At 33.8% G+C, this 27,051-nt stretch overlaps 1 protein-coding gene and 1 long non-coding RNA gene across 5 annotated transcripts in view; one reads left to right on the top strand and one right to left on the bottom strand.

Moving 5' to 3' along the window:
• UNC13C (unc-13 homolog C) overlaps nucleotides 1-27,051 on the bottom strand; it is a 196,599-nt gene continuing 169,548 nt past the window's right edge. For all 4 annotated transcript variants that reach the window (XM_030497645.1, XM_030497643.1, XM_030497644.1 and 1 more), the window contains 9 exons: nucleotides 26,114-26,202; nucleotides 23,724-23,873; nucleotides 22,089-22,212; nucleotides 20,840-20,896; nucleotides 19,661-19,741; nucleotides 14,775-14,922; nucleotides 2,869-2,961; nucleotides 1,980-2,139; nucleotides 1-1,398 (listed from right to left, as the gene is read on the bottom strand). In XM_030497645.1, coding sequence (XP_030353505.1) covers nucleotides 1,113-1,398; nucleotides 1,980-2,139; nucleotides 2,869-2,961; nucleotides 14,775-14,922; nucleotides 19,661-19,741; nucleotides 20,840-20,896; nucleotides 22,089-22,212; nucleotides 23,724-23,873; nucleotides 26,114-26,202 — 1,188 coding nt within the window. In that variant the 3' untranslated portion in view covers nucleotides 1-1,112. The remainder of the gene's footprint in view (nucleotides 1,399-1,979; nucleotides 2,140-2,868; nucleotides 2,962-14,774; nucleotides 14,923-19,660; nucleotides 19,742-20,839; nucleotides 20,897-22,088; nucleotides 22,213-23,723; nucleotides 23,874-26,113; nucleotides 26,203-27,051) is intronic.
• LOC115612845 lies at nucleotides 1,185-26,952 on the top strand. Its single transcript, XR_003993179.1, has 3 exons — nucleotides 1,185-1,195; nucleotides 9,559-9,640; nucleotides 26,943-26,952. It is a non-coding gene; the product is annotated as an uncharacterized LOC115612845 (long non-coding RNA).

The raw sequence follows: 27,051 nt of genomic DNA, 5'->3' as shown, positions 1-27,051 counted from the left end.
GCAGTTTCTTCATACTTTATTTTACAATTTCTCACTAAATATATTTACAGGACACGGAGTTTGCTTTAGTGCAATACAGAGTAATGCTGCCTAAGTACAAACGGTTTAACTTTTCTAAAAAAAAAACAAAACAGAAAAATAAAGCACTTAACTGATGTTACAGCTAAGTATATACAGCAATGCCACTAACTCTGAGTGAAAATGCTAACAGCATCTTTTCATAAACAATTTCTAGAAACAAACCACAAACCAGCATTACATATTCCAAACTACTAACCCTTGTACAGTACCAAATCATTTAAAAAATGATTTTTTAAAAGCATGTGTACTGTATAGCAGTCTTTTTCTACAGATACTGACTTACTCTTTTAATACAAATATGATATTACCTTGGCAGTTTTGAAGAACAAAGTTATCTCAAGATATCAAACATCAGTTAGTTACAAACTCTGATAAGCACAGCGTCTAGAGAACTTGCTTTAACAGCATTTCTTCACAGTGATATTTATGAAAGGTTGGAAAAAGATTAGCATAAAATATTTCCATCCTTTTTTTCAGTTTTTATGCAAAAATCATTACTTTATATTGGTAATTATAAAATTACAAACACTTTCTATAAGTAACTGCATCTGTAGTAATGATAGAAAAAGTTATCAGTAAGAGACCTAAAATGAGGCTTGCATAAAATGATGGTCTGAAGAAAGCTAGGTGCATCTTTTTTAAATAATAGTAAGGGAGGTAACTTAATTTAGAATAAGCAACACAGCAGTTTAACAACTTATTAATCAATTAAAAAAGCTAATTATTAACAAATGTTTAAAAAATAAAGGAATTGTCATGAGGTGAAATCAACATTTAAAAACATATGATGAAATGTTTTACCCTTAATCTTAGTTTTGGCACTTCATTGGAACAATTACTTTACCAAAGACCAAAATATGTATAAAAGACATACATCTTTTTGACATACCTTGCATATATAGTACATAAGTACTGGCAAACACTGAAAATATAGTTAAACATTCCCACAGAATAGCTCATGCATGCACTATTCGGACAACAGCATTGTATCTATGCTCTTGGCGATGACAGTCTTGCTTTACTTGGGTATTTTAGGCTGTTTCTTCAGGAGATCTTGTTTCTGATTTAAGTCTTACAAATTCTTTAGCAACTTCATCATTGGTCCTCTGAGAAAGTATTCTAAGAATTGTTAACCCAGTTTCATCTACAGAGATGTTTCTCAGCAAAGGGTACCAAGATGCACAGCTACCTTTCTCTGCTACATTTTGCAGCTGAATAACTGTCATTCCTATAATGCGATCTTCCCTAGCAAAGCAGTAATCTTTCACTGAGAGGTGAAGTTCATAGGCTCCTGGCTTATCTTCGTTACTCAGAATGCTGCATGGATTAAAAATATAAACTTAGCACAAGGAGTTCAGTTTAATTCCCCTAAGAAATGAACCTACTCTAGAAAGCTTGTAAGAATTAAAGCGATAGTGGTAGTTTAACTTTTGTAGTTCCATTTTTGTTGCAACAGAATATAATTTCTTTTTAAACTTTCTAAACAGTTAACTTTTCAGATGCTACTGATGATACATTCTCTATTCCCCCTGACCTGAACAGAAATAGAGCATTCTTTACTCCCTCAATATCTGAAATAAACACTGTTAACTTTCCCCAGAACATACCTAAAATGTTCAACTAGTTCCACAGCTATCATAACCACATCTTTGAATCAAAATGAACTGTACATTTTAACCAGCTTTTGTAAGATGAAAAACTTAGTGGTTGTAACTCATCTTCGTATAAAACAAATGTACCAATTACTAAATAATTTTGAAGTTGTGTCTATATCTATGGACTCTGATGTGTTTAGTGGCCTTAGGATGTTTTTTTAAGTTCTTGCTGGTTTCACTGCGAGAAATTCTAAGAAAATTTGCATGAAATAAATAGGCAATTAACAGATAAAAACCACTTACAATTGGAAAGTTTCATTGTATTTTGGAGACCAAGTGTTGCTCTTTGTCTTGGTTCCATGTTTTCTTTTCTTGTCACTTAGGTTAGGACCCAGTATGCAAACTTCCACAAATGGCCGGAACATAGCTGTTGTTTGCCAGTTTAGATTATTAATTGCTACAACTATAAAAAAATAAATAAAGTTAAATAAATTTCCATTGGAAGAGCTCCAATTATTTATCCAGTATGACTTTGTATAGACAATGAAAGGTGACTGGAGAGCTTTCTTATAGGATACCGATACCTGGCAAGCCTCAGAGGAACTTTGGCTATTCTCTGCTGGGTAGGATGTCTGACTATTTGCCGTTACAACAGTAGCAAATATAAACATGTATTTTACAAATGCTCTACACACAAAGCTTTTTTTTTCTGCTACCCTCACTGTAATTAAAAAAAAAAAAAGAGCTTGTGCAAATCTAAATGATGCCAGGTTTCCTCTGTAATTGCAGTTGTGCAGAATAAAGGCATATTTTTAAAAATGGAACTTTTAAAGTCTTGGTGCAATCATTCACCACCCAGCTTTGCTGCAGCTTTTTGAAAATTAAATTACATTCAAGCAATTCAGAAGTGTAATTTGGCACATATGAATTTATAACTCCATAACTTCGTATAATAAATTTTAACTGTCTATGCAGAGAAGCTTGGACAAGTATATACATGGATAATCATAACCTCTGCTGATGTTGAGGAAGAAAAAAGTATGATCCTAATCACCTAAAGCATACTTACAGCTTTACAAGTACTGTAACACTTAACATTTGTTGTTTCGTTCTTGGAGTGTTAGGATATAGTGCGTGGGGGTTTTGGACTTTGTTACTGCTTTCTTTTTGAAATTAACTATTTCAAACTTACCTTTTACAGTGACTTTATGCTCACCAGTTCCAGGATGTGTAGAGATATCCACCTGTATAGATATCTCACCCACGGAAGAATTATTGGTTTTACCTGAAATAGTAATTAGTAGGTTAGCACACTTGGCTCTCTAATACATCAAGAGGAACAGACAGTGAAAGAAGGTGAGTGGTATTTTCTGTCAGAAACAGAAGTTTCTGACATAGATTTCACATTTAAGTGGGAATCAGTTACAGATTCATAAGTGATTTTGCCACAAAAGTACCTAGCAATTGCAAATGTCTTGTGAAGTGCCTCAGGAAAAAACCCCAACCCCTTTAACCTGGAACTTTCTATTCTGGCTGTCATTAGGTGTGTTTGCATCTAGAAATGCAAACATTGGTGCTTTTGTCAAACTGTGTTTGCATGTACATCCCATCTTATTGCAAGTATGTGTTTGGAAATTTTAGATACCTAAAATTCAAAAGGCAGCTTATCCGGGCTAGTGCTCCAATATGATATATAGTATGTATTTATTTATAGGTTATTCTCATTGGCTTTTTGATGATGTAAAGTAAATCAAAGAATGTAGAGACTGGAGCTTCTAGAACATGACTCTGTCTTGTTCTTTGATATTGTGAAATTCCACCTTTTCAAATTGTTACAAAATACATGGAATTCAACTGTGACAGTTTGGTTTGTGTGTGTTTGTGTTGGGTTTTTTTTGTTTGTTTTTTGGTTGTGGGTGGTTTTTTTTTTTTTTTTTTTGTAGTGGACCTTTTTATGAATGATGCTTTTGATTCCACATGTAACCATCTTTGGCTATGAACTTTGAGTTGAGCATACTATAACTTTAAGTCATTAATCTTTTGTTCTGATTAAAAAACTTTAATGGCAAAGCTGAACAGAAGAAGAGAACCATCTAAATCACAGGGAAACAGAGTGCAGAGGATAAACTGAATGTACTGAGTACAGAAATGTCTTCTATTTACAGTTCAGAACAGCAAAACTTGGTAGCAGCCTTGAAAATCAAGCAGTGCAAAAACCAATAATTTGATGATGTCAAAAAAGACACAAATAACTAGTACTGAAAAAAAAATCTGTTCCTGAAGTCAGCCATACAAGCCCTGTCTTTTATCAGCTCTCTGCCTATAGTACAGTTTGAAAATGGTTGTGTAATCCTAGGTTAACATATCATTTCATGTTATGAACATCAACTATCTCCTGTTCTATCTTACGATAGCAAATCTTTCTTTTGAAACTGCGTTAAGAGCTTTTCGTATTCATCATATCTCCCTGCTGGTAGTTTAGTTAAAAGTAAAATCCTTGAATCGGGGGGAGGCTTTACTTGAGGGTCTCTTTCTCACAATCTAAAGAATATAAGACAGTAGCAACTTGTATGTCAGAGAGAGAGGGATAGTATAGGCATGCTTGCAAAACAAGGACTCTTTTTATGCAGGAGTCACCTAGTAGCAAAAGAGAAGAATAATGGAATGTTTTTATTGTTCTTCAGCTGGGGAAGAAGCTCTTCTTGTTATTGAAAGCTGAAAGTGTTAAACATCAGAATATTTTATTTTCTGTTCTTTACTATTTTTTCTATTTACTTTTCATTTCTGTTCTATTTTTTTATTTTCATTTCTTCTTTTCTTTTCTATTCTATTCTAGTATTTTTGTTTTTTTGTATTCATTTTTTATAAATTTATATTTTCTATTCTACCCTTTGCTACTCTACATTTTTCTTTTGTATTCTTTTGTATTCATTTCTATTCTTTACGTTTAGTTTATTTTTCTACTCTCGTTTTCTTTTATAATCTATTTCATTTTCTATTGTATTGTTTTTTATTATATTATCTTTTATTGTATTCTGTTGTTTTCTCTTGTATTCTATTCTTTGCTATTCCTTGCTATACTATTTTTTATATTCTATTGTATTCTGTTGTTTGCTATTGTATTCTATTGTTTGCTATACTATATTATTTTCTAGATTTTTTATTTTCTATTGTATTCTATTGTAGTCTATTGTTTGCTATTCCTTGCTATACTATTCTTTTCTAGTCTTTTATTTTCTATTGTATTCAGTTGTATTCTGCTATCTCCTACTGTTTGCCATTGTATACTGTTGTTTGCTATACTACTATAGTCTTTTAAATTTCCTACTGTATTCTATTGTTTGCTATTGTATTATACTCTTTTCTATTGTATTCTACTGTATTCTATTATTTGCTATACTATTATTTCCTAGTCTTTTTTATATTCTACTATATTCTATTGTTTGCTGTTGAATTCTACTGTATTCTATTTTATTTTACTGTATTCTATTGTTTGCTATACTATTATTTTGTAGTCTTTTTTATATTCGACTGTATTCTACTGTATTCTATTGTTTGCTATTGTATTGAATTCTACTGTATTCCATAGTTTGCTATTGTATTCTACTGTATTCTGTTGAATTCTACTCTATTGCTTGCTGTTGAATTCTACTGTATTCTATTATTTGCTATTGTATTCTACTGTATTATATTGTTTGCTATACTATTATTTTCTAGTCTTTTTTTATATTCTACTGTATTCTATTGTTTGCTATTGAATCCTACTGTATTCTATTGTTTGCTGTTGAATTCTACTGTATTCTATTTTTTTACTGTATTCTATTGTTTGCTATACTATTATTTCGTCTTTTTTATATTTGACTGTATTCTACTGTATTCTATTGTTTGCTATTGTATTCTGTTGAATTCTACTGTATTCCATAGTTTGCTATTGTATTCTACTGTATTCTGTTGAATTCTACTCTATTCTATTGCTATTGAATTCTACTGTATTCTATTGTTCGCTATTGTATTCTACTGTATTATATTGTTTGCTATACTATTATTTTCTAGTCTTTTTTTTATATTCTACTGTATTCTATTGTTTGCTATTGAATTTTACTGTATTCTACTGTATACTACTGTAATATATTGTTTGCTATGCTATTATTTCCTAGTCTTTTTTATATTCTACTGTATTCTATTGCTTGCTCTTGTATTCTACTGTATTCTATTGCTTGCTCTTGTATTCTACTGTATTCTATTGTTTGCTATTGTATTCTATTGGTTGCTATATTTCCTAGTTTTTTTACAATCTACTGTATTCTACTGTATTCTATTGTTTGCTATTGTATTCTACTGTATTCTATTGTAGTATATTGTTTGCTGTACTATTATTTCCTAGTCTTTTTTATATTCTACTGTATTCTATTGTTTGCTATTGAATTCTACTGTATTCTACTGTATTGTTTGCTATTGAATTCTACTGTATTCTACTATATTCGTGTATTCTGTTGAATTTTTACTGTATTCTGTTGTTTGCTATTGAATTCTATTGCTTGCTATTGTATTCCACTGTATTCTGTATTTAACTGTAGTCTACTGTTTGCTATTGTATTCTACTGTATTGTATTTTACTGTATTCTATTGTTCGCTATTGAATTCTACTGTATTCTATTGCTTGCTATTGTTTTCCACTGTATTCTGTATTCTACTGTAGTCTACTGTTTGCTATTGTATTCTACTGTATTGTATTTTACTGTATTCTATTGTTCGCTATTGAATTCTACTGTATTCTATTGCTTGCTATTGTTTTCCACTGTATTCTGTATTCTACTGTAGTCTACTGTTTGCTATTGTATTCTACTGTATTGTATTTTACTGTATTCTATTGTTCGCTATTGAATTCTACTGTATTCTATTGCTTGCTATTGTTTTCCACTGTATTCTGTATTCTACTGTAGTCTACTGTTTGCTATTGTGTTCTACTGTATTGTATTTTACTGTATTCTATTGTTTGGTATTGTATTCTACTGTATTCTATTGTTTGCTATATTATTATTTCCTAGTCTTTTTGTTATATTTTACTGTATTCTACTGTATTCGATTGTTTGCTGTTGAGTTCTAATGTATTCTAGTGTTTGCTGTTGAATTCTGCTGTATTGTTTGCTATTGTATTCTGCTGTATTCTCCTGTATTTTACTGTATTCTACTATATTCTACTGTATTCCACTGCTTGCTATTGAATTCTACCGTATTCTGTTTGCTATTGAATTCTACTGTATTCTACCGTGTTCTGTTTGCTATTGTATTCTACTATATTCTACTGTATTCTGTTGAATTCTACTGAATTCTACTGTATTCTATTGTTTGGTACTGTATTCTACTGTTTTCTATTGTATTCTGCTGTATTCTATTGTATTTACTGTATTCTACTGTTCGCTATTGTATTCTACTGTATTCTATTGTAGTCTATTGTTTTGCTATACTTTATTTCCTAGTCTTTTTTATATTCTACTGTATTCTACTGTAGTCTATTGTTTGCTATTGAATTCTACTGTATTCTGTTGTTTGCTATTGTATTCTACTTTTTGCTACTGCATTCCACTGTATTCTATTGTTTGCGATTGTATTCTATACTTTGCTATACTATTATTTCCTAGTCTTATTTTCTACTGTATTCTATTGTTTGCTATTGAATACTACTGTATTCTACCGTGTTCTGTTTGCTATTATATACTACTGTATTCTGTATTCTCCTGTATTCTACTATATTCTACTGTATTCTGTTGAATCCTACTGTATTCTATTGCTTGCTATTGAATTCTACTGTATTCTATTGAATTCTATTGTATTCTGTTGTTTGCTATTGTATTCTACTTTTTGCTACTGCATTCTACTGTATTCTATTGTTTGCTGTTGTATTCTATACTTTGCTATACTATTATTTCCTAATCTTATTTTCTACTGTATTCTATTGTTTGCTATTGAATTCTACTGTATTCTCTTGTAATCTATTGCATTCTATACTTTGCTGTACTATTTCCTAGTGTTTTTTTCTACTGTAGTCTACTGTATTCTATTGTTTGCTATACTATTATTTCCTAGTCTTTTTTTATGCTACTGTATTTTATTGTTTGCTATACTATTTGCTATACTGTTTGCCTAGTCTTTTTTATTTTCTACTTTATTCTATTTGTAATTGTATTCTTTACTATTATTTTCTAGTCTTTTCTATTGTTTTCAATTGTATTCTATTCTTCCCCATTGTATTCTATTCTTTGCTATTGTTTTATATCCTTTTCTATTGTATTCTATTGTTTGCTGTTGTATTCTATTCTGTTGCATTCTATTATTTTCTATTCTTTTCTCTCTTCCTCTTTTTTTTTTTTTCATTTAATTTTTCATTTCATTTCATTGAACTCGAGAAGCACTGATTTGTAAAGTATTTGTTTATGGTCTGTGCAGCGTTTATTCTGATTTAGTGGTGCTTCCAGGGCCAATTCTATACAGTCATAATGTAAAAGTAAGGAGGACTCAGGTTTTTTGCACAATATTTGAGGACAAGATGCAGGTGTTCTTATGCTTTCCACTGTGTACATGCGCCTTTCCAGAAACTTGCATTGCTTTTGCAAAGTTCACAAAACTTGTTTTATTCATAAAAAGAAATCTCAGTTGTCTGTCAGATTATGTGCATCAGAGAGAAAAGAAATATGAGACAAGGAGGCAATTTGAAATTCAGGCAAAATTCAGTAGAAAAATAAGGGTTGGAGTTTGTCACCAAAACCAGCAGCTGCTCTCTAGATGTGGATCTAGATTCATTATCTTTTTCAGCTCAGGTTCCAGAGAACTCAGAAATGTATGATATCCGCCTCCTAATGTGAGAACTTACTTGCATACCTCTGAGGAGAGAATATATTCAATTTCTGGAAGCTGGTATCTATGACGCAGTCAACACAGTGTCCAGAAGTGATCAGTTTGTGTTCTCAGGAGTTTGAAAACAAAACTCCTGTTTGTATTTGAAAGGCTTTTATACTGTCTGCAGTTATTACAAAGCAATAATCTGTTATTTGCTTTGAAAGCACTGAATGTCAGAATTCATTGAATACATAAACATATATTGTCAGAAATCCTTTACTTAAATTTACTTTTTAATTTTTTTTTTTTTTTATAAATTCACACAATTATATTCAACTTTTGCATACGTTATACCCTATTAATAGTGGTCCAAAGTGAGGCCCTTGGAGCTCTCCTGAGCCTCCAGTGAGTGGTGCCCAGCATCTCCCTCAGAGCTTGCAAACCCTCAACGTTGTGATAGATAATCACAGGACCATCGGGACTGTCACCAAAAGACAGAAAAGACAGAACCTGGGCTGAAGTCCCCCACTCCTCAGGACTTGATCCTCACCTGCTGAAAAACGCTGACACATTAGGTGTGAATATTTCACTGACTTTGTAGGGAATTTTTAACATGTACCTTTCTATGTCTTTATGTATGTGTGTGTGTGTATAGATCGTTATAGCAATTGTGCTAACTTCTGTAGACTCGATAAGATCTACCTTAAACCTACAAACTTCTATTGGATGAAACCTGTGTAAAAATTCCCTCTGTGCAGAATTGGTATGCTTGTAACCCTTTAGATAGAAATCATTGTCCAAGTCTGAGATTAAGACTAGATCCAGCCACACCCAAGCTCCTTTGGGAGTTTAGAAAGCAAAGGGGTCCACTCTTAATCTCATGACTCAATGGGAGCATTTCCCTTAATCTTTTCACCTTTGGTCTCTATACAAATGATTTTAGCTGGATTCTGCCTTGATTTTCTTTTTATACATTCCATTAGACACAAACTATTGACCAGGTCTGACACTAAGACTAAATCCAGCTGCACCTAGGCTCTGTCAGGAGTTTAGAAAGCAAGGGGGTCTATTCTGAACCTCGTGACTCAACAGGAGGGTCTCCCTTACCCTTTGTGTCTTCGGACTCTGTATCAATTGGTTTTAACTTGATTTTTACCTTGATTTTCCTTTGTATACTTCATCCATGTTGCAAGTAACAGAGTGAACCTTGGCATTGGATTCTATTTGGTCGTGCTTTTACAAATCACATTAAACTGCTCTTGCTAATACCTTTAATGGTCATTCTTTGAGTGACCCCAAACCACTCTTTTCGCAATAGGTAGACATATACTTTTTTTAACTCTGGCTTCTAGGACTGAGGATTTCAAGACCTCTCTAAGGATTAGAAATCTAGTTTACAAGAAAAACAACTACCAGCAAACTAATTATCATGCATGACATGATTTTATTACCTGAGACTTAGAAAAGCTCACTAAGCTTTCTGAGCCAGGCAGTAAAGCCAGCTGAACTGGCAACGCTGCACTGTAGTAATCCTGTCCTAGCCCATTCGCAAGCTTCTTCAGCGTAAATCTGACCATTTCTTTAAAAACCAGATCTATGCTTTGACCTTGTTTCTATATAGGACATAAGAATGAAAAAGTTAAACAAATATGCAAGCTTTCACAGTGCCCAAGGCTCCAGAATTACACAAGCCATGAAATCGTTTTAATCCAGATGAACATTTGTCATCTTTTGATTAACGATGCCAATAAAATACATGTATTTGTCTGGGGTTCATCTGCTGATTTATTAGAACATAGAAGATCAGGGTGACTAATCAAGTTATTTTTCACATGATCATGAGGCTCTATACTTTAGAGGAAAATCTTGAGTGCGTGTTTTAACACTTTTAGTTAATACAATGTAAATTAAAGCTGAATTGTTAAGAGCTGAATGTAGTAAGCTAAATGGTCTCTTCTATGTGTTAAAGAAAAGGAAGGCAAGCAGGGAAACCTGCTTTTAGTGATAACCACCACACAAACCTCAATATATGCTTTACTTTAAGTTGCTCTCTTTCTCTATTTATATAATTGTTGATATTTATATATATATCTCTCTATATATCTATAACTGTTGATAATTGTTGATAATCAGAGAGAAAAGAAATATGAGACAAGGAGGCAATTTGAAATTCAGGCAAAATTCAGTAGAAAAATAAGGGTTGGACTTTGGGATTCAGAGAACCAAATTCAGTTACTTGGTAGCTGACTTTCAGCAACCATTCTTTCACCAGGTTGCCATGAAAAGACTGAAAAGATTCAGGAGGTTTGTATTTGATTAGAAAAGATAAATTATTTATCCTAAGGATCACTTGGTGTGAAGGTATTGAGGTTGACGTAATGTAAAAGCAGACTATTATGGTGTGAGTAGAAAGTACTGATTTGAGTGTCAGAGTGGAACCCCAGTTAATGCCTTCCCCTTCATCTCTGCCTAGTGTGAACTATGCTTTACATGACGAGGGCTGGCAATTGCACAACCGCATTGTGTTGCTCCATTATCTGTAGCCACTTGTATGTCCATTTGGGAAGGAACCATGGATGAGCCAGCTTTGATCTCAGAGGTTAGTATACAGTTAGCATCATCTATCCATCCATATGTATATGTGTGTGTGTATATATATACATATATACTGTTTGGTGTTTTAACCAGGCAACATACAGGCAAGTACAGCCTCTCAAGTTTGGAGCTTTATAAATGTAGTGAATGCTCCACTGACACGGTTAAGAAGTAATTTTTTAAAACTGGTGTCATATAACTGATAGATACTGGTAGTTTGTGTTCATTTTCTTAAAGACTTAAGAGAAACTGTAATATAAAAACTTATTTCTAATTTAGATGCTTTACTGTCTCATTTAAGGAGTAACCAAAGAAATTTTTTATTGTGACAGCCTCTTAAGTGAACGTTCTGTAAAAACCTTATACTTCATCAGCAGTCTGGTTTTTATATATGAACTCTTAAAATAATTATTTTCTGGCGCTATTCTGAATGCATTTATTTAGATATAGGATATAGTAGAATATTTCTATTACCTGTAATTCTGTAAGTTTGTTCAGTGATCTTATGTTTTCTGTTGTTCCTTACTGTACATTCTTTGCAAGTGTATGTTGGTTTCTGAAGCTTATAATGCAGGTCTGTATTTTTTCTGTCATGAAATAAGGTTGTGTAACACATGATTGTGACCTCAATGTGAAACTACAGTGGATGAAGTGGGATTATTTAAGTTTAAATTCTGTCTGAGGTATAAGTTATGAGAGAACTGGAGCTGCTCTGTAGGACTTAAAGTTCATAATAGATTACAGGTACAGCTTTCAAAATATGTCAGTTAATAATACAACAGTTCTGACACACAAAAGAGCAGAAAAAAAATCTTTTCAACTTAAAGAGCTGCTAAATTATTTTTGTTTTCTCTACTCTGATGTTATCTGCTTGCCTAAACTATAGCATATTTGCTGTTTTCTGAGTTAACTATCAGTTTAGTATTTAAGTCTGATTCCATATATTCTTCTCCTTTCACCTTTCAATTGTCCAGAGTAAGAATGAAGAAATCCGATACAAAACAGCTGATTGATGTGAACTAACAGTGTTTTCTGCAGTCATTTGAACACACAAGAACGGATTGTAGTATGAGCTAAGCTGCTAGATGAGTATTGATTTTTGTGTGTAAGTTATACAAACTCTTTAAAGTCAAGCTAAAAAATATATTGCAGTCCTGCCACTATGGATTGCTTGTCATGTACCTTACAATAACAGCAGCATTCTCTAATGAGGTTTATAAAAAACTAAGCTGCTGTAAATTTATAAGAAAAAGAATTTCTCTATTTCCAATAATTAGCCATTTTAGATGCAACAGTGGCATTCACTTTGGAGAAATTAGTGGTAATAAATGAGAGTAAATTCAGGGCACTGCAGTGTTTGAGGTGCTGTCTTTTTATGTAACTTGCTAAAACTAATTAGTGTTAATGGTAACCAAATGTAAACATTCACACACAGGCTGTAGTTTATGAAATTACTGAAGATTTAAGACTTTAATAACTTTAGATTAATTATTAATCTAAACCACAGCCATAAATCTCCTTTTAATTTTGTTATCCTTTAAATTAAGTAGTCTAAAAGGTGAGGGTATAACTTAATTCAATTAAAAGGTGACTTCCAGGCTAAATAATAGTTATTATTCAATATGCTATTTGCTTTAGATTTAAATCAATCTTTCCATTGCTTTGAGTGTAACTACATCCAACTGTCTATGGATTATGGATTGGCTACCCGCATGAATATGAGGGCAGATGTAAATCTAATTATACTTCAGAGAAAGTTTTTTACTTGCAAACAGGGTCATTTTAACTAAATGCTAATGACAGTTACAGTTGTGAGGCTGGATGTTGTACTAGATTAGGTTTTTAGCTCTTTTAAATGAGACATTTGATGTTGAAAATGAGGATGTTGAAAAGCTATGAGTCACTTTTCCTTAACTTTCATTCCCAGTGGTTAACTTCTGATAACACTAGTGTGCAAATATAGGCATGCTAATGTGTGCACAGGAATGAATAGAGACCTCAGGCTGAAATCATGATAAAAATCAGGAAATTCAAGTTTGTGGTTCAGGATTTATAGAAGATCTCCGTGTATGGCTACAACCTGGATAATTTTTAATCCTGAAGCTCAATGAAAGTATGCATAAGGAAAAGCAAAATTAATTATTAATTAACATTTTCTGCCTAAATCCATATTGTTAATCTTTTTTGAGAGGGAGGGGAAAGAATATATTCCTTATATATTAAAGTTCTATAGCAATTTTTTTCACTTGTAAAGTATGAATCATTAACAGAGATCTTCAGTCTAACATGGAAACTGCCTAGGAAGTCATTCCTTGGACTTAATCTTGGGGCAAGCTGCAAAACTAATGTTTCATGCTTTTTATACTGTAATTTTATACTGTAACATGCTGTACTTCAGAAGTAAACACAAACTATTTCCAGCTCAACTGTCCAACTTTTCAGGTTCTCCTCTCTGGGAGCAGGGTAATTCTTTATAGAGCACCAAACTGTTTTTCTTCCCAAAGAGAGTAAATGGCAGGCCATTTTTAGAAATGCACACTTCATTCAAAACAAATCTATCAAAAACTAATATTCTGCAAAAATTTGCAGTTTCTAGAATGAAGAAACCTTCAAATTGGAACGTAATGCTCATTATCTACATAAAACCACTTCCTTTATGTAGGGGAAGTATGAAAACACTGTCCTAGATCAAGAAGAAAAATGCTAAGAAATAGCTTCTTTTTGAAAATAGAAGGAATCTTTGCTGAAAGTGTAACCATGAACTCTTGCCCTCTTACTGAAACCATGGAATGTCCTCTTCCGAAACACATCATTAATGATGTATATGCTTATTTTAAATGAAGAGGATGTTGTGTTTCAGTTTTTTTGGTGCGCTACACCAAAATTATTGATCGGGAAAAAGTGGCTTCAGCATTGCTGATGTCCAGATTCAAAGTACACCTAATATTGTAATCTTACATGTTCTCTGCCTTTGTTTGCTTTTGGGAAAGTATCCAAATTTTGAATGTTGATAAGTGGGCAAAAGAAATGATGTGACACTTTCAGCAGGATGGTTTTGAATCTGAATTCTGAAATGCACAAAGGAAAAAAAAATCTAGACAGGGAAAATAATACTGTATTTTAGCCTACAGAAACCTATTCCTTTTGAATGTAGATGCCATCCTAGAAGTGCTGTGGGTTCTGTAACGTGGAATCACAATTTATTATTATTAATTGCAGAAGCAAACCTTAAGGGATATAACATGCTTTTTTTGCAGTTATTTGTGATTAGTAATGAATATCCTTCAGCTCTGAAGGTATCTAGAACTGCCAGTGTACTCTATAGATTTACTTGCTTTCTGCAGTTATGATAAGCATTCTGGTGTGGCCCCTACAACCCTAGTTGTGTGTGGAGTGCTCCTAAAAATAATCCTAATGTTTAGTGTTCATATAGAGCTATGGGACCTATTCGTCATGTAAAGTGAGAAGCTGATAAATGCACTGCCTACAGATAACCTCAACTAGTTGACAATAGCCATTGATAGGGGATAACATCACATGGGCAAATCTGTGCCAATAAACTCTAAAATACCACAGTGTTTGGAAAATGTGATTGGCAACCAGTCATTTAAAACATTTAAGATGATAGAATTTGACATACTTACATCTCTCTTACAGATCACTTACTTTGAGATGTCTGAGTGTCTATAAACTTCTTTATCAAGGCATCAGTAGTTTGTGTGTAAAGGCTAAGAGCGTATTTCAGTGACTGTAGGTCCGGGCTCTTTTCCAGGAAACTCTTTTTCAGCCCACTGCCTCCAGCATGGAAGTATTGCTAAAATGAAAAACGAATATGGCTATTCAGAGAGACATATCATCTGAGAGAGGCCTCGTTACTGACACACAACGTTAAGTAAAATTTTTACACAACTTTAAAAAATAACACCTGGCATGTGGAGCTAGATATATAATTATAGCAGTTGAGGTAACTGTCATAATTTCTAATACTGAGCTGCTTTCTAAAGGTAAAAATCTAAGCCTTGTGGGAGAGAAAATAAACTGAATTTTGATTTTGGTCTTCATGATCTCAAGTATTTTTATGTCAAAACCTGATACATATATTTACAGGGTTCTTTTAGGTTGTGGAACGTGGAATCGGTCTTAATTCTTTATATAAAAAACTTCTCTAAAAGCAAGGCATGGTTTACAGCACAAGTAAAGAATATATTATTTCCGAGGAAAGGGAGAATTTTGTTAAAATTTTAAAAGACAAGATCCTAGAGTATGAAGTTTTGAATTAGAATTGCATTGTGATTATGCCAGAAATTAAGATTATGCTTTGGGAAATAATAATAAGAAATTCTGTGGCAATTTCCATAGCGATTATCTTTTTGATTCCAATTTTGACCTGGTTTACTGTGGATATGTAAAAAATATGTGTGTCATCCTTGTCTGACCACATTAGGTCCTGAATTGTAAAAGGAAGAGGATGGAAAAGGTTGGTAGTGCCCTTGAAGACAGAGTGTACATTTCACCCTTTAAAAGAGTATTTCCTTTAAGGCAGAATAGCTGTAGCCACTTTATGTAGTTTTCTTTATGCAGTCCTAGGAATGATGTGGCAGTAAACCACTACACGAGTGGTGTTTCCTGCTAAATTAGCTTAAATACTCTAAATAAAAGAAGACTCCTGATCCGCTGGCATAGCTAGATTTGGAACAAAATATGTTTACCACTTTGATGCCATGATGACTATGTAAACTATTGCAAGTATTATATTTTGTTTCCAATCCCAAAGCTGAGTTCACAAAAATTAGGACAAATTCTTCTTCCTCCCAAAATGAGGACTATTCCCTAAAATTTTATAAAAACAGTGGTTGATAAACTAATGCATTTAAACTACAAAGAAGAAAAAAAAATAAAAAAATAAATATATTGGCTACACAAGTTTAAAACCAGTATTCTGTTCAAACACTTCGCAAAGCATTTACATTATAGTTCTAGGTCTTGAGACTGATGTATAAAGCCCCTGGTAATGGCTAACTAGTAAAAGCAAGCAATATTTTTTCAGGAAAACACTGTGACTACTTGATGACAGGCAATATTGGTCCACTCCATACAGGGAGTGGTGCGCACTCTAAGTAGAATCTATTGTCCCTGTATTTTTGGAGTGTTGTCAAAGGAATATATGCAATATATACATTTGAGTTCACATACATACATATATACTACATGATTTATCCTAAGCTTCTGTGTGACAAAGCAGACCATAGTCCATACACACCCATTGTGTGTTAGTCTACACGTCACCTTCTGCTCCTCAAGATATTTGCAGGAGATGAAACATAAATGTATGTTTCGTAGCAAAGTCATTGTTTACATTTCTGTGTTGATGTCTACTGATTGTTACAGAGGAAGAAATACCCGTGGGAGCAAAAAAAGGATTAGAAGTCATCGGGCTGACAAGTATTATATTGTTTTAATCCTATGTGGGCAGTTAATGTCAATTTAAGAGGTTCTGAATAAATTATCTTCTCATCATCGCATACTTAAATGAAATTTGTATCTTCCCACGTGAATTATTTCATACTCAATGTTCCAAAGAAATCTCTGTTAATTGCTTAAAACTGTATTCATGATTTCACTAAGGATCTTAATCAATTTACAAGCAAATGCTAAAATCTGTTAATATTTCCTGGTATTGTGACAATTAATGTGATTTTTTTTTTTTTTTAATTAGTTCTATCTCCTAATAAAATGTTATCTGCAGCAGCAGCTCCACAAGAGCTATCAGATCTTTAAAGAAACAAGGACACCTGATCCTAATTTTCCTGAGTTTTTACATATTCTTTTGCTTTTGCCTATGAAGGTTAAATTTAGCATGTAAAACCAGTAACGTGAATATATCATAAATATAGAAAAATCATTAGTGTACAGGGTTTTACAGATTCAGTTGGACACCTAATACCTTGTTCTTTAGGGATGCAAGCTTCAAAATAGTTCACCTGCTACTCATGCTCCGGTCTAAGGGGTTTCAAGGCTTATAGGTGACAAGAGAGGTTTGAAAGGCATACTGACAAATGAAAGGTGCAGACGTAAGTGCATAATGTCGACTATGTGGAAATCAATGCTGTAGCTGCTGCAGTCACAGCCAAAACTTGACAAATGCCACACAAGTCATATTGGGTGGCAGGTTCACTTTGTAGAGTGCCTCTGCGTTTAGAGTGCTTGCAAAGATAAAAATGGAAAATAGCACAATATTATCAATGGACATTATCTCTGAGCAAGATAACGAGATAGCTGAGAGAACTCAGTTTGAGATAACAGGCCAGAAAGCCACTTCTCCTAACAATAAATTGCAAATTAAGCTAAAAAAATATAATTTGGTAAGGCTCTCTAAGACTGATGATATACTACATGCATTTAAGATGAAAGAATTTATTCCTTTATGTTCTTCAAAACATTAACACCACCATCATCTAGTAAATTATAAGTTGCTCAGCAAATTAATTTTTGGTACTAAAAATTAAACTGGGGGGGGGGGGGGTGAGGAAAGACTGCAAGCACAGACCCAAACCTCCTCTCCACAAGTCCTTCCCTTACAATGATCAGTGATCAGTTGCTTACTTTTGGAACAGATACCATACGCTATTTTTATCATTCTTTTTTTTTTTTTTTTTTTAAATCATTTATCTTATTCTTATTTGGGCAGCCATTTCTTTTGCTTTTAAACAAACCATACCTACCTAGCATTACCAAAACCCTCTATCTTTTGATCATTAGACTTATGAGCTACATTCCTAAATTGACATAGCAGCCCTTTTGCTTGAGTTAACTCACAAAGTTTGTCTTCATTCACTTTCTAAGACCAATTTCTGCATGATCAAGGCTGTTTGCTTCATATTTTGGAAAAAATAAATAACCTGCCATATCACATACACAGTCCAGTTGCAGATTTTAATGCCAGGTTGTTGCCTTACAATTGAAAATAGGTTTTCCAGAGACTGTTATTTTGCTCAGTTTATGAATGCATTGCACAGAGATAAGAATACTGAATTAATAGTGTATTTTCCCTATTTCTAACCTTTTCCACAAGGTTAGAAATTACATTTTCCCAACTTTTATTTATTTAGAACAAATGTTTTGAAAGGAAAATAATTAGATTCGCACATTGAACTAAGGATTCCCCAGGGCTTACTGTGGGAGCACACAATAGCTCAGCATTTTGTTCCATTTCTGTTTTCACAATATCAGTAATCGCCAAATATTATTTTTATTTCTGAAAGAAATGTAAATTCCACTGCAAGTACAAAAAATGGCAATTAGGAGCCCTCTCTGATACTTCCTTCTTCTCCTTTGAGACACTATTTTGTTGCACAAGACTTGATCATAAATATGTCCACTTATATTTAACTTAAATTTCATACTTAAGTAGCAACCTTCTTACCTTCCTGATGTGCTGTCTCTTCAGCAGCAGACATAAAAATATCCTGTCATTCTACAAATGTATTGCTTTCAAGTTATTTACACCAAGTAAAGATCCAGGCCAATGTGAAAAAGACAGGTAAGTACATTAAATATTATTCCTTAATGGCTTCTTTTGACTTCAGAAGCCATATCTGTGATGATTGTATGAAATTCTCAATTTTTTAATTAAAAAAATAAAATAAAAAGGACTTTGTTACTCTCTTTATTTTTACATTTCAGAGCATAATGCAATAACAATAAAATGAGTGGAAGTAAAGAAAAAGTTTCCAGAACATTTCATCTGGCTTATGGCCTAATGCTTTCATCCTGCCAGAGATATCAAGACCTAGAGTTATTATTTTATCAATTACCAATAAATTGATTTGTATTTCTGGTAATGATATTAGCACCAGGTAAGGTTGGGGGGAATTTCTCTAATAAGAAGAGGTTTTTAACAGGTGTGTGATGGATACAATTTTTTTTTTCCACTGAAAAGGGACCAATGTGTAGAATAAACAAACAGCATCTTTAAATTAGATCAAATTATTTCGGAGGGACAGTATATTCTGTGGTGAAACCAAAACTAAAAAGTTGATAAAATTCAACTGCACTTTTAATTTAAGCTCGTGCACAGTAATGCATGGTATTATAAAGCCTTGTTTTCTGGTGTTCTATAAAAAAACATGCGTCCTACACGTTTAAAGGAGAGTGCAGCGAGGAATAAACACACTTTTCAGGCTCAGTGTCTCCTTTGTGGGAGAAAAGAGGCTATGCTGCAACATAATAAGGATTTAGCCCAGCTGCTTCAGCTCCACTAAGTCTAAGCGTTAAAGGAACACAAGAATCAGATAAGCTTTGGCCACCAATTCCTTTCCCAGAATATATTCTGTCTGCAACTGGTAGAATACTTTTTATTGACTTTTCTGCAAGCAGACTCTTACACATTTGCTTTCAAGTCAGTACAAAAGGAGCTTAGTTTCAAATAGTTCTTGACATATTAAAGGGATCTTTACGATTCTAAGGGACCATTCTGTATTAGATTTTGTTGTTTATGTCCATCACGCTCTTGGTCATTTAAGCACAGAACAGAAAAACATGTAAAGCTGTACCTTTATAGTTGCTAGTGCTACTTCCATTATTGCACACTGCCTCAGGGTCAGGCTTCTGGCTTCCTCTCGAATCACATGGTCCTGCAAAGCAAGTTAAGACTGCAGCTTATTTTGAGACAGTACTGTTGCCTTTTTGAAAAACAAATAAACAAAGCAAGCTGTCACATGCCCCTCAAGCCTCTATGATTAACAGGGATTAATTCAACTTCATACTTCTTTTACAACAAATTAGAACCTAGAGCAATCACGTGTTTCCTGAAAACATAGATTGAAGGGATAAAGAACCAATGTTTAATACTGAGCATCTGTATAGCTTTATTTCTTTTCCTAGGATATAATATTTCTCTCTTCTGGGGGTGAGGGGGGAGAGAAGATGAAGTATTACTTTTAAATAATTACATTAGATGATACTGAAAAAATTTTATTAATAAACTGACAGGTTTAACTAACATTTGTTAGTGCCCTGTGTTTTTTTAAAAAAGGGTTTCCTATTAGAACAGAAGTTAAAGATTTATAAAGTGACTACACTCCTGTGAAATCTTTGCCTAAAATAAGCATCCTGTGATTTACTTAGGCAATATTTTAACTCCTCTAGCAAACCGAGCAATTATTCATAGAAGCACGAGTTACCACATTTCTGTCCAAAACTGAAATCCTAATGGAAAAATTGATTGGCAAACAAAGTGACATCAATATCAAATGTCTGAGCTCTCCATCAAGTGTGGTATGGACTTCAGTACTGTAGTGCTGATGAGTTTATTGTAAAGGTACATGCTATATTTCAATACACACCATAAATAATACACAGAAAAAAAAAAAAAAAACCCTGTATCCCTACCTTAGAGTTTTTTTAAGAACTGGTTCCAGAAGGAAATACAAAGATCTTATAATTTATTTTTTATGATGTTTAATGCTTAGGAGGCCTACTTGTGCAACATAGCAATGATCTCTTCTTCACCTATCTAGTGATCACTTACCATAGAAGTATACATTCTTTTCTTCTTAATTTGGTTCGATGAGACTGTAAAATCATTACTCACCTGTGAATAGTTTCTGCCATATTCAATCTTATTCTTGTAAATAAGCACAAGAATGAGGAATGGCCTAATAGTCACTAATATTTCAACTATTTTTTTTTCATTATAGCAAGCCACTCATAGTTTCCATTGGCTCCATTACCTTGAGTTTTGACAGTTGTCCAAGATCTTTGGCTGCACTGAATATCATCTGGGGCCCCTGTAATCACATCAAAAATTCAGGAAACGGACTCACTACAGCGTGTTTGCTTTTTATGTCAACATGATCTTATTTTCTGCTAGGACATTAGCCAAAGCCACTGTTTTGCAAAGCTAAATAGAAATTTCAATTACACAAGACGTATTTTCATCCAGTTGATAAGGCCAAGTAGTTAAATGCCTGCAGCATAATTCCCTCCAGTATCACATACTAGTGGTGATAATGATGGTTTCTTGTGATCTTGTCTCTTGTATTTAAAATTTTGAAGCTAAGGCTGGATTGTTCTTATAGAGCATGTCAACGAGATATTTGTCCATAATTATAGGTTTATAATTTATATTAGGTGCTAATATAAATAAGTTCCTCAGCACACAGGAAGCTGAAAAAGCTTCACTGTCTACAGTGGCATCTCAGTTGAGTCATACACAGCACAACAGCGTACTGTTAAGCCAAAACCATTTCTTTTTTTAAGAAAAGATACCAAAGTGTTATGAACTTAAACCAATATTTTACAATAGCCAAATCCTGGAATGTCACCAAAGGCCAATGCCTATATGTTTGTCTTAGACAAACAGAATCCTACTATAATTCCATGCTCGCGTGTTTTATCGCAATTACTCCAAGAAATACAATTACTTAGTGCAGTTACTTGGCAGTTCAGCAAGACATAGTTCTGAATATCTGGATTTCAGGAAAAAAAGTCAGTCCCACTTACACAGCACAATAGAGAACAATTTTTCATTAGACTGTCTGCTCCAAAACATTTCAGTTTCCAGAAAAAAAAAAATTGCTTCTGTATAGTTCAATTGCAAAAGATGTAATATAGAACTGTAGCTTAAATTGTCATTATTTATTAGTAGTGACAATGGTAAGATAAATCCAAAAATGAAAAAATAAACCATGGTTCCAAATGTCTGCGCCTCTTACCTCAGACAGAAAGTAATATTCAAAGCTACAAAAGGGAAACATCTCTCTTACAGTACCCTACTTTTCATTGATTTTGTTTAATTGTGTGTTCAGAAGCAAATAGAGCTAGCAAATTAAAGGCAACTAGGTATACACCCTTCACCATGCCTGCCAACAGGGACACTTTATATAGAGTCTACCACTAATAAAACCCAACAACTGGTCAAGTGTAGCAATCACATGTGATACAGCAAGCGCTGATCCAGTAATCTGCTGGGACACTTACAGTTTGGTCCGTCAGTGGTGGAAGCACAATTTGTTTTTCTATTTTGTTCAAGACTAACTTCCAGAGCTCTTTTAAAATCCGTTTCAGAACTGTCTTCTCACAGATTTTTGCAGAGACACTTAAACTGGAATGAAACAAAACACAGACCAGTCTCCAAATTAGCATCAAGACTTCACATCTGCTCAGATTAATGGACATTATGGTTTAGCTTTTCTCTACCAATGAGGATTTCTCAATGAATTACTATTTTGCATATTATCAGTGAATATTTTTGGTACAACCACTTACAGATTAAAAAATCATGTAAATCTCCACTTTCCAAATTGTTACTTAATATATTACCAATATTATATTTATTGAAAATGCAAAATGATGCTGAGTTGTACAGTTCGATGGATGATACAATTTAGCACATCTGAGCCCTTAATTTAAAGTTTTGTTATATAATTTGTTTATGTCTTAAAAATAAAAACCAAACATCTCTTGTCCTGTGTTTCTACTGTGACATAGAATTGGAGTTGATAGCTAATGCAAATTCAGGGCTATCTTTTGGAAGCATTTATTTCTATATACTGGCAAGTCTGTGCAGTCATATCATCTGTTACTAAGAGGATCTATATACTTGTACTTCTTATTTAAGAGTATATTCATAAACCATCTTGTATGTATCATCATAATTAAGTAGTATCATGAATAAAGTGCTGCCATTTTCAGGCACAGGAAAAATATTTCATCATAATATCATGCAAATACATTTGTGGGCAATTCTACAGAATTGCATCTATTCATGTAAAAAAAGATTACTGTAACATCATTACACATATCATGAATATGCCAATTCATATTTCTAGCATCTCTTACTACTCCTACTAAGAAAATAAATAAAATGATAATTAAAGAAATAACTGAAACCCAAACCATATTAATATGATATATCTGTAGTCCTTATAGAAAAGTATTTGTAAGAAAGGTGATATTCCCTGACAGTTTTGGTCTGGGTTTGTTTTTTTTTTTATTTTTTATTTCACATTTTTATTTTCTGTTCATGGGTTTAGCATCTGCTAAAATTCCACTTAACATGCCTGTGGTGAGGAATGTTTTCTATTCGGACAGTAATTTAAAACCCATTTTTGTTTCCATTATGTCATTATTCAACTAAATCTCTAAGAAGCTATGAAGTCAACCTTGAGAAATGGCAATTTGGAATTGCACCTGACAGGCAAAAGTCAGCTCATAGTTTTTTAAATGAGCTTAGGACAGCCTATGTAAGTGTATAAACACTTTTGGCTTTTCTTCAAGACTTGTGCAAAGGAGTAAATGTTTTAACTCAAGGACAATTAAAATTTAAAATCATACCGCTTGAAAGCAACACATACCCCTCTTGTTACTTAACACATGGGACTAGGTACATTGCTAAAAATAAAAGGCTGACACACATAGATAAAGCAGCTAAAATTTTTTCCAGGCCAGGAATCCAGGCAAAATATACAAGCAGGTTAAGCATAGTATTCTGTACACATGCAAATACTACAAATATTAAAAATACTACAGTGTGTTTTTAGGTCTTAATGATGCTTCAGGGTAAAACCAACTATGCCTGACTTTAGTGTCCTGTTCCTGGACTGCCACACTCACGTTTTGTCCAGGAAATCCATGAGAGGCCGAAGCACAATCTCAGCATCAATGGCCGCACTGTTCTTATTGGCTGCTGCATTCCCATTTCCCCTCATCTGATTCAGTTCATTGCTCATTTGTCTTATGCAATCTTCAATAATCAATTGGAAACTACAGGATGGGGAAAAAAAAAGAAAAGAAAATGAAGGAATTCTGTGACAGAAAACAACATTTACCATTTTGCATCAGGGTCTTCAACAAGATTTAAATCTCTGCAGTGATGGAAAGTTCACAAATGCAAGATACTGCAGGTGCTACAGACCAAAAATAACGCCTCCCTAAGGATTACAGTTTATAGAACTAATTCATGTACTGTTTTGATTTTTTCCCCCTTTGTTTCTGTTCCGTCACTGCGCTTTTCATGATCCTATAGGGGTGCCAAGTAATTATTTTCTGGAAGCAATAGGGGTACCAGAACCTGTAGTTTAGGCTATGACTGACTATCAACTAGCAACAACTTCCCAAGATTTTATTTTTGTGTGAAAGGGCAATAGAAACAGCCGACTATAAATTACTTTTCTCTTGATGGTTAATATGAACCAAACTCTCCTCTTTTCCTTGAGGTCAGATAGAAAACTGCTACTGATTTTGCCCCATTTAGCTCAATTTGACCATTCCTGAGTTTCACACAGAGTCAGCGCCATCAGAAGCTTGTGTACCTCTTTAGACAGAGCTAAAATATTTGAACTGTTTAAAATATTCTTCTGCAAAAAAACCCCAAGCCCCTGAGAAGCAGTTAGACTCTTCCTCCTGGAAGGAATCTTTTCTACTTCAAGGTGAGCAGGAACAAATTCTTCCTCTACAAGCTGTATTTGTTCAACTTTTCTGAAAACTGTTCCATTTCTTAATTGATCTGGTTGAGCAACGTGTCTGACAGTCTTCTAGTGTCATTGATGTGACACAGTCTTCAGTCAATATATTTAAACAATTCCGAACAGCACTTAATCAGAGTCAATAGTTCAGAGGCAGAATAAGGCTCAGCACACATGGTAGTTTGGTTTATGGATTGATTCATGATGAATTGAATTGGTTTAAGGATTATTTATGAACAGAAATGCAAAATGGAGGCCATAAATATGCCAGGCCTATTAATGTGAAAAGATAAATGGCAGAGATTAACTTGAAAAAAGTGAAAGAGAATTTACTATGAGAGAAATGTTACAATTAGGCAGTGAGCTGTTCCAGCTACATGTCTAATCATAAAAAGAGAATGCAAATTTCCATGTGAAAACGCTGGAAAAATTGGAAACTTCTCGAAGTACATTTGGATGTGTACTTGCCTACACACTTCAAAGCCCTAGATAAAATCAACATGAAGTTGCTATTGAAGCTGCTCATGTAAATTGTTCTGACTCATCCCTCCAATAAAAGCCAAAATAGTACATTGGCTTTTCTTGTCATTACCTATCTTTCTAACATTGTTAACCTCACAAATCCCAGCAATAAACTGACCCATGAGGAGTGTTGTAGCTATCTGGAGCATATCCTAGATGAAACTATTCCTAGGTTTTATTTGCAGAAACCTACTTGGTTCATTCAGAAAGAAGCCCTGGAAAGAAATAATATTCATGCACTGTCAATGATCTGAGAAACAGGGCCTGGGAGCAAAAATAAAGCAAGACAATATGACAAACTAAGCAAGAAGAAAAAAGTGCATACTGTCTACCCAGCCAGTTCATCAATGGATTAAAAAAGCAGCTGCAGACCTTGCTTAATGAATACCACTACAGCACTAATCCCTCTTTTCTTAAGATTCCTTTCTAATTTGAAGCAAAAATACCTTACAGCTTCTTATACCACAAGCACTGCTGGCACAGCACCATATTCATTCAAGGATGCAGCGTGCACTCTGTTTAAGGAAAGATTTTGAGAGTAAGGCTCATTAGACAATTCTTGCAGAGCTACAGGCAAGCTGATGACCCAAAGAAGGCCATTCTCTGTGACCACTTGAAGCATGCTAAACATAGGCAGACACCCCTGGCTGAAGCAGGCCACTAGGAAAAAGCTGTCAGTCTCAGGAAGTAACATAAACATGGTCAGAGAGAGAAGTTTAACATAGCATCAGACAAGAAAAAAACAGCAATTTTTGTTTTCCAAAAAGCAGAAAAAAAACTCATCAGCCTCACCTTGTAACATGTTCATGCCCACAGACAATTTTCAGTTTTCTTTACAGTGAAGTAACTGCTGTATGTTTCAGAGTCTAAACACATACACGCAAGTGCACACCACTTCATCAGGGCAGAAGCAAGCTGTACCTCAGGACATCCAAACAATCACCCAGACTTAATCAACAAGATAGATTTTCAAACAGGAATATTTCTTTAAGGTTTGCTGTAAAATAGGTTTGTTACCTTGCAGCGTATGTTACACTGAGTTCATCCAGAACATTGCTAAGTTTCACCTGAAGTTCTTTTAGAATAACACTAGCTTCAGGATCCAACTGTAAAGAGAGAAGTAATGTTATATTTTACTTATACGCTATGTTTTGGGGTTTGCCATTACAATTAATGAATTAGGAATTATGTGCAATGATACACTGCACTATGGAACATCAAATGTGGAAACACCTCTTACAACACAGGGTTCCTTTAGCAGGCCTAAAAACCAACTACCATGTAAAGAAAAATATAGTAGTGAAAAACTGTATTGTTAAAAATCAAAACTGTGCCATTAAACAGTGTCTTTCTATGGGATGGTGTAGATTGTGTTAGCAGTCACAAAAATAGAACTACCATTGCCAGAAAAATGGCATTCACAAGGCACATCAAAAGAAGGATGTGTGAGAAATTAGTGCTTGAGTTAATACTGCAGATGTTTTTATCTTTTAATTATTTTTGTACATTTTACCACTGTCAGTAACTGATTTTGCAATTTGTGTTGAAGATGTTTCCATATTCCCAATAATGCAGTGTAGAAATAGAATAGCCAGCACTGGAAAACATGGCTTGGAGACTATCCATGCTGCTTCTACTGATGTAGTGTGAGGGAAGGGAATCTACAGTACTTCTGTTTCTAAAAGCCATTAAGGCACACATAATTCAAGCATGGAGCAACACATTCTGATGCACAGGGAGAACAGCTCCTGTACCTCTGATAGAGGTTTTCTAAACATAGGAAAGAAGAGAATGCAGGGGAGATAGAGAGGGACGGGGATCCATGCATAGGTATTTAATCAAAAAGGTTCTCTGTGATATTGATCTGCAGCTTGTTTATTTGCTATGCATTCTTTTTCAAATAAAAATAATAACATGATGTTCTGTCTCCTTGATCTTAAGCATTTAGGAAAAAC

The sequence above is a fragment of the Strigops habroptila genome, chromosome 9, assembly GCF_004027225.2.
Source record: "Strigops habroptila isolate Jane chromosome 9, bStrHab1.2.pri, whole genome shotgun sequence".
Lineage (NCBI taxonomy): Eukaryota > Metazoa > Chordata > Aves > Psittaciformes > Psittacidae > Strigops > Strigops habroptila.
This window is presented reverse-complemented; position numbering and strand designations above follow the sequence as displayed.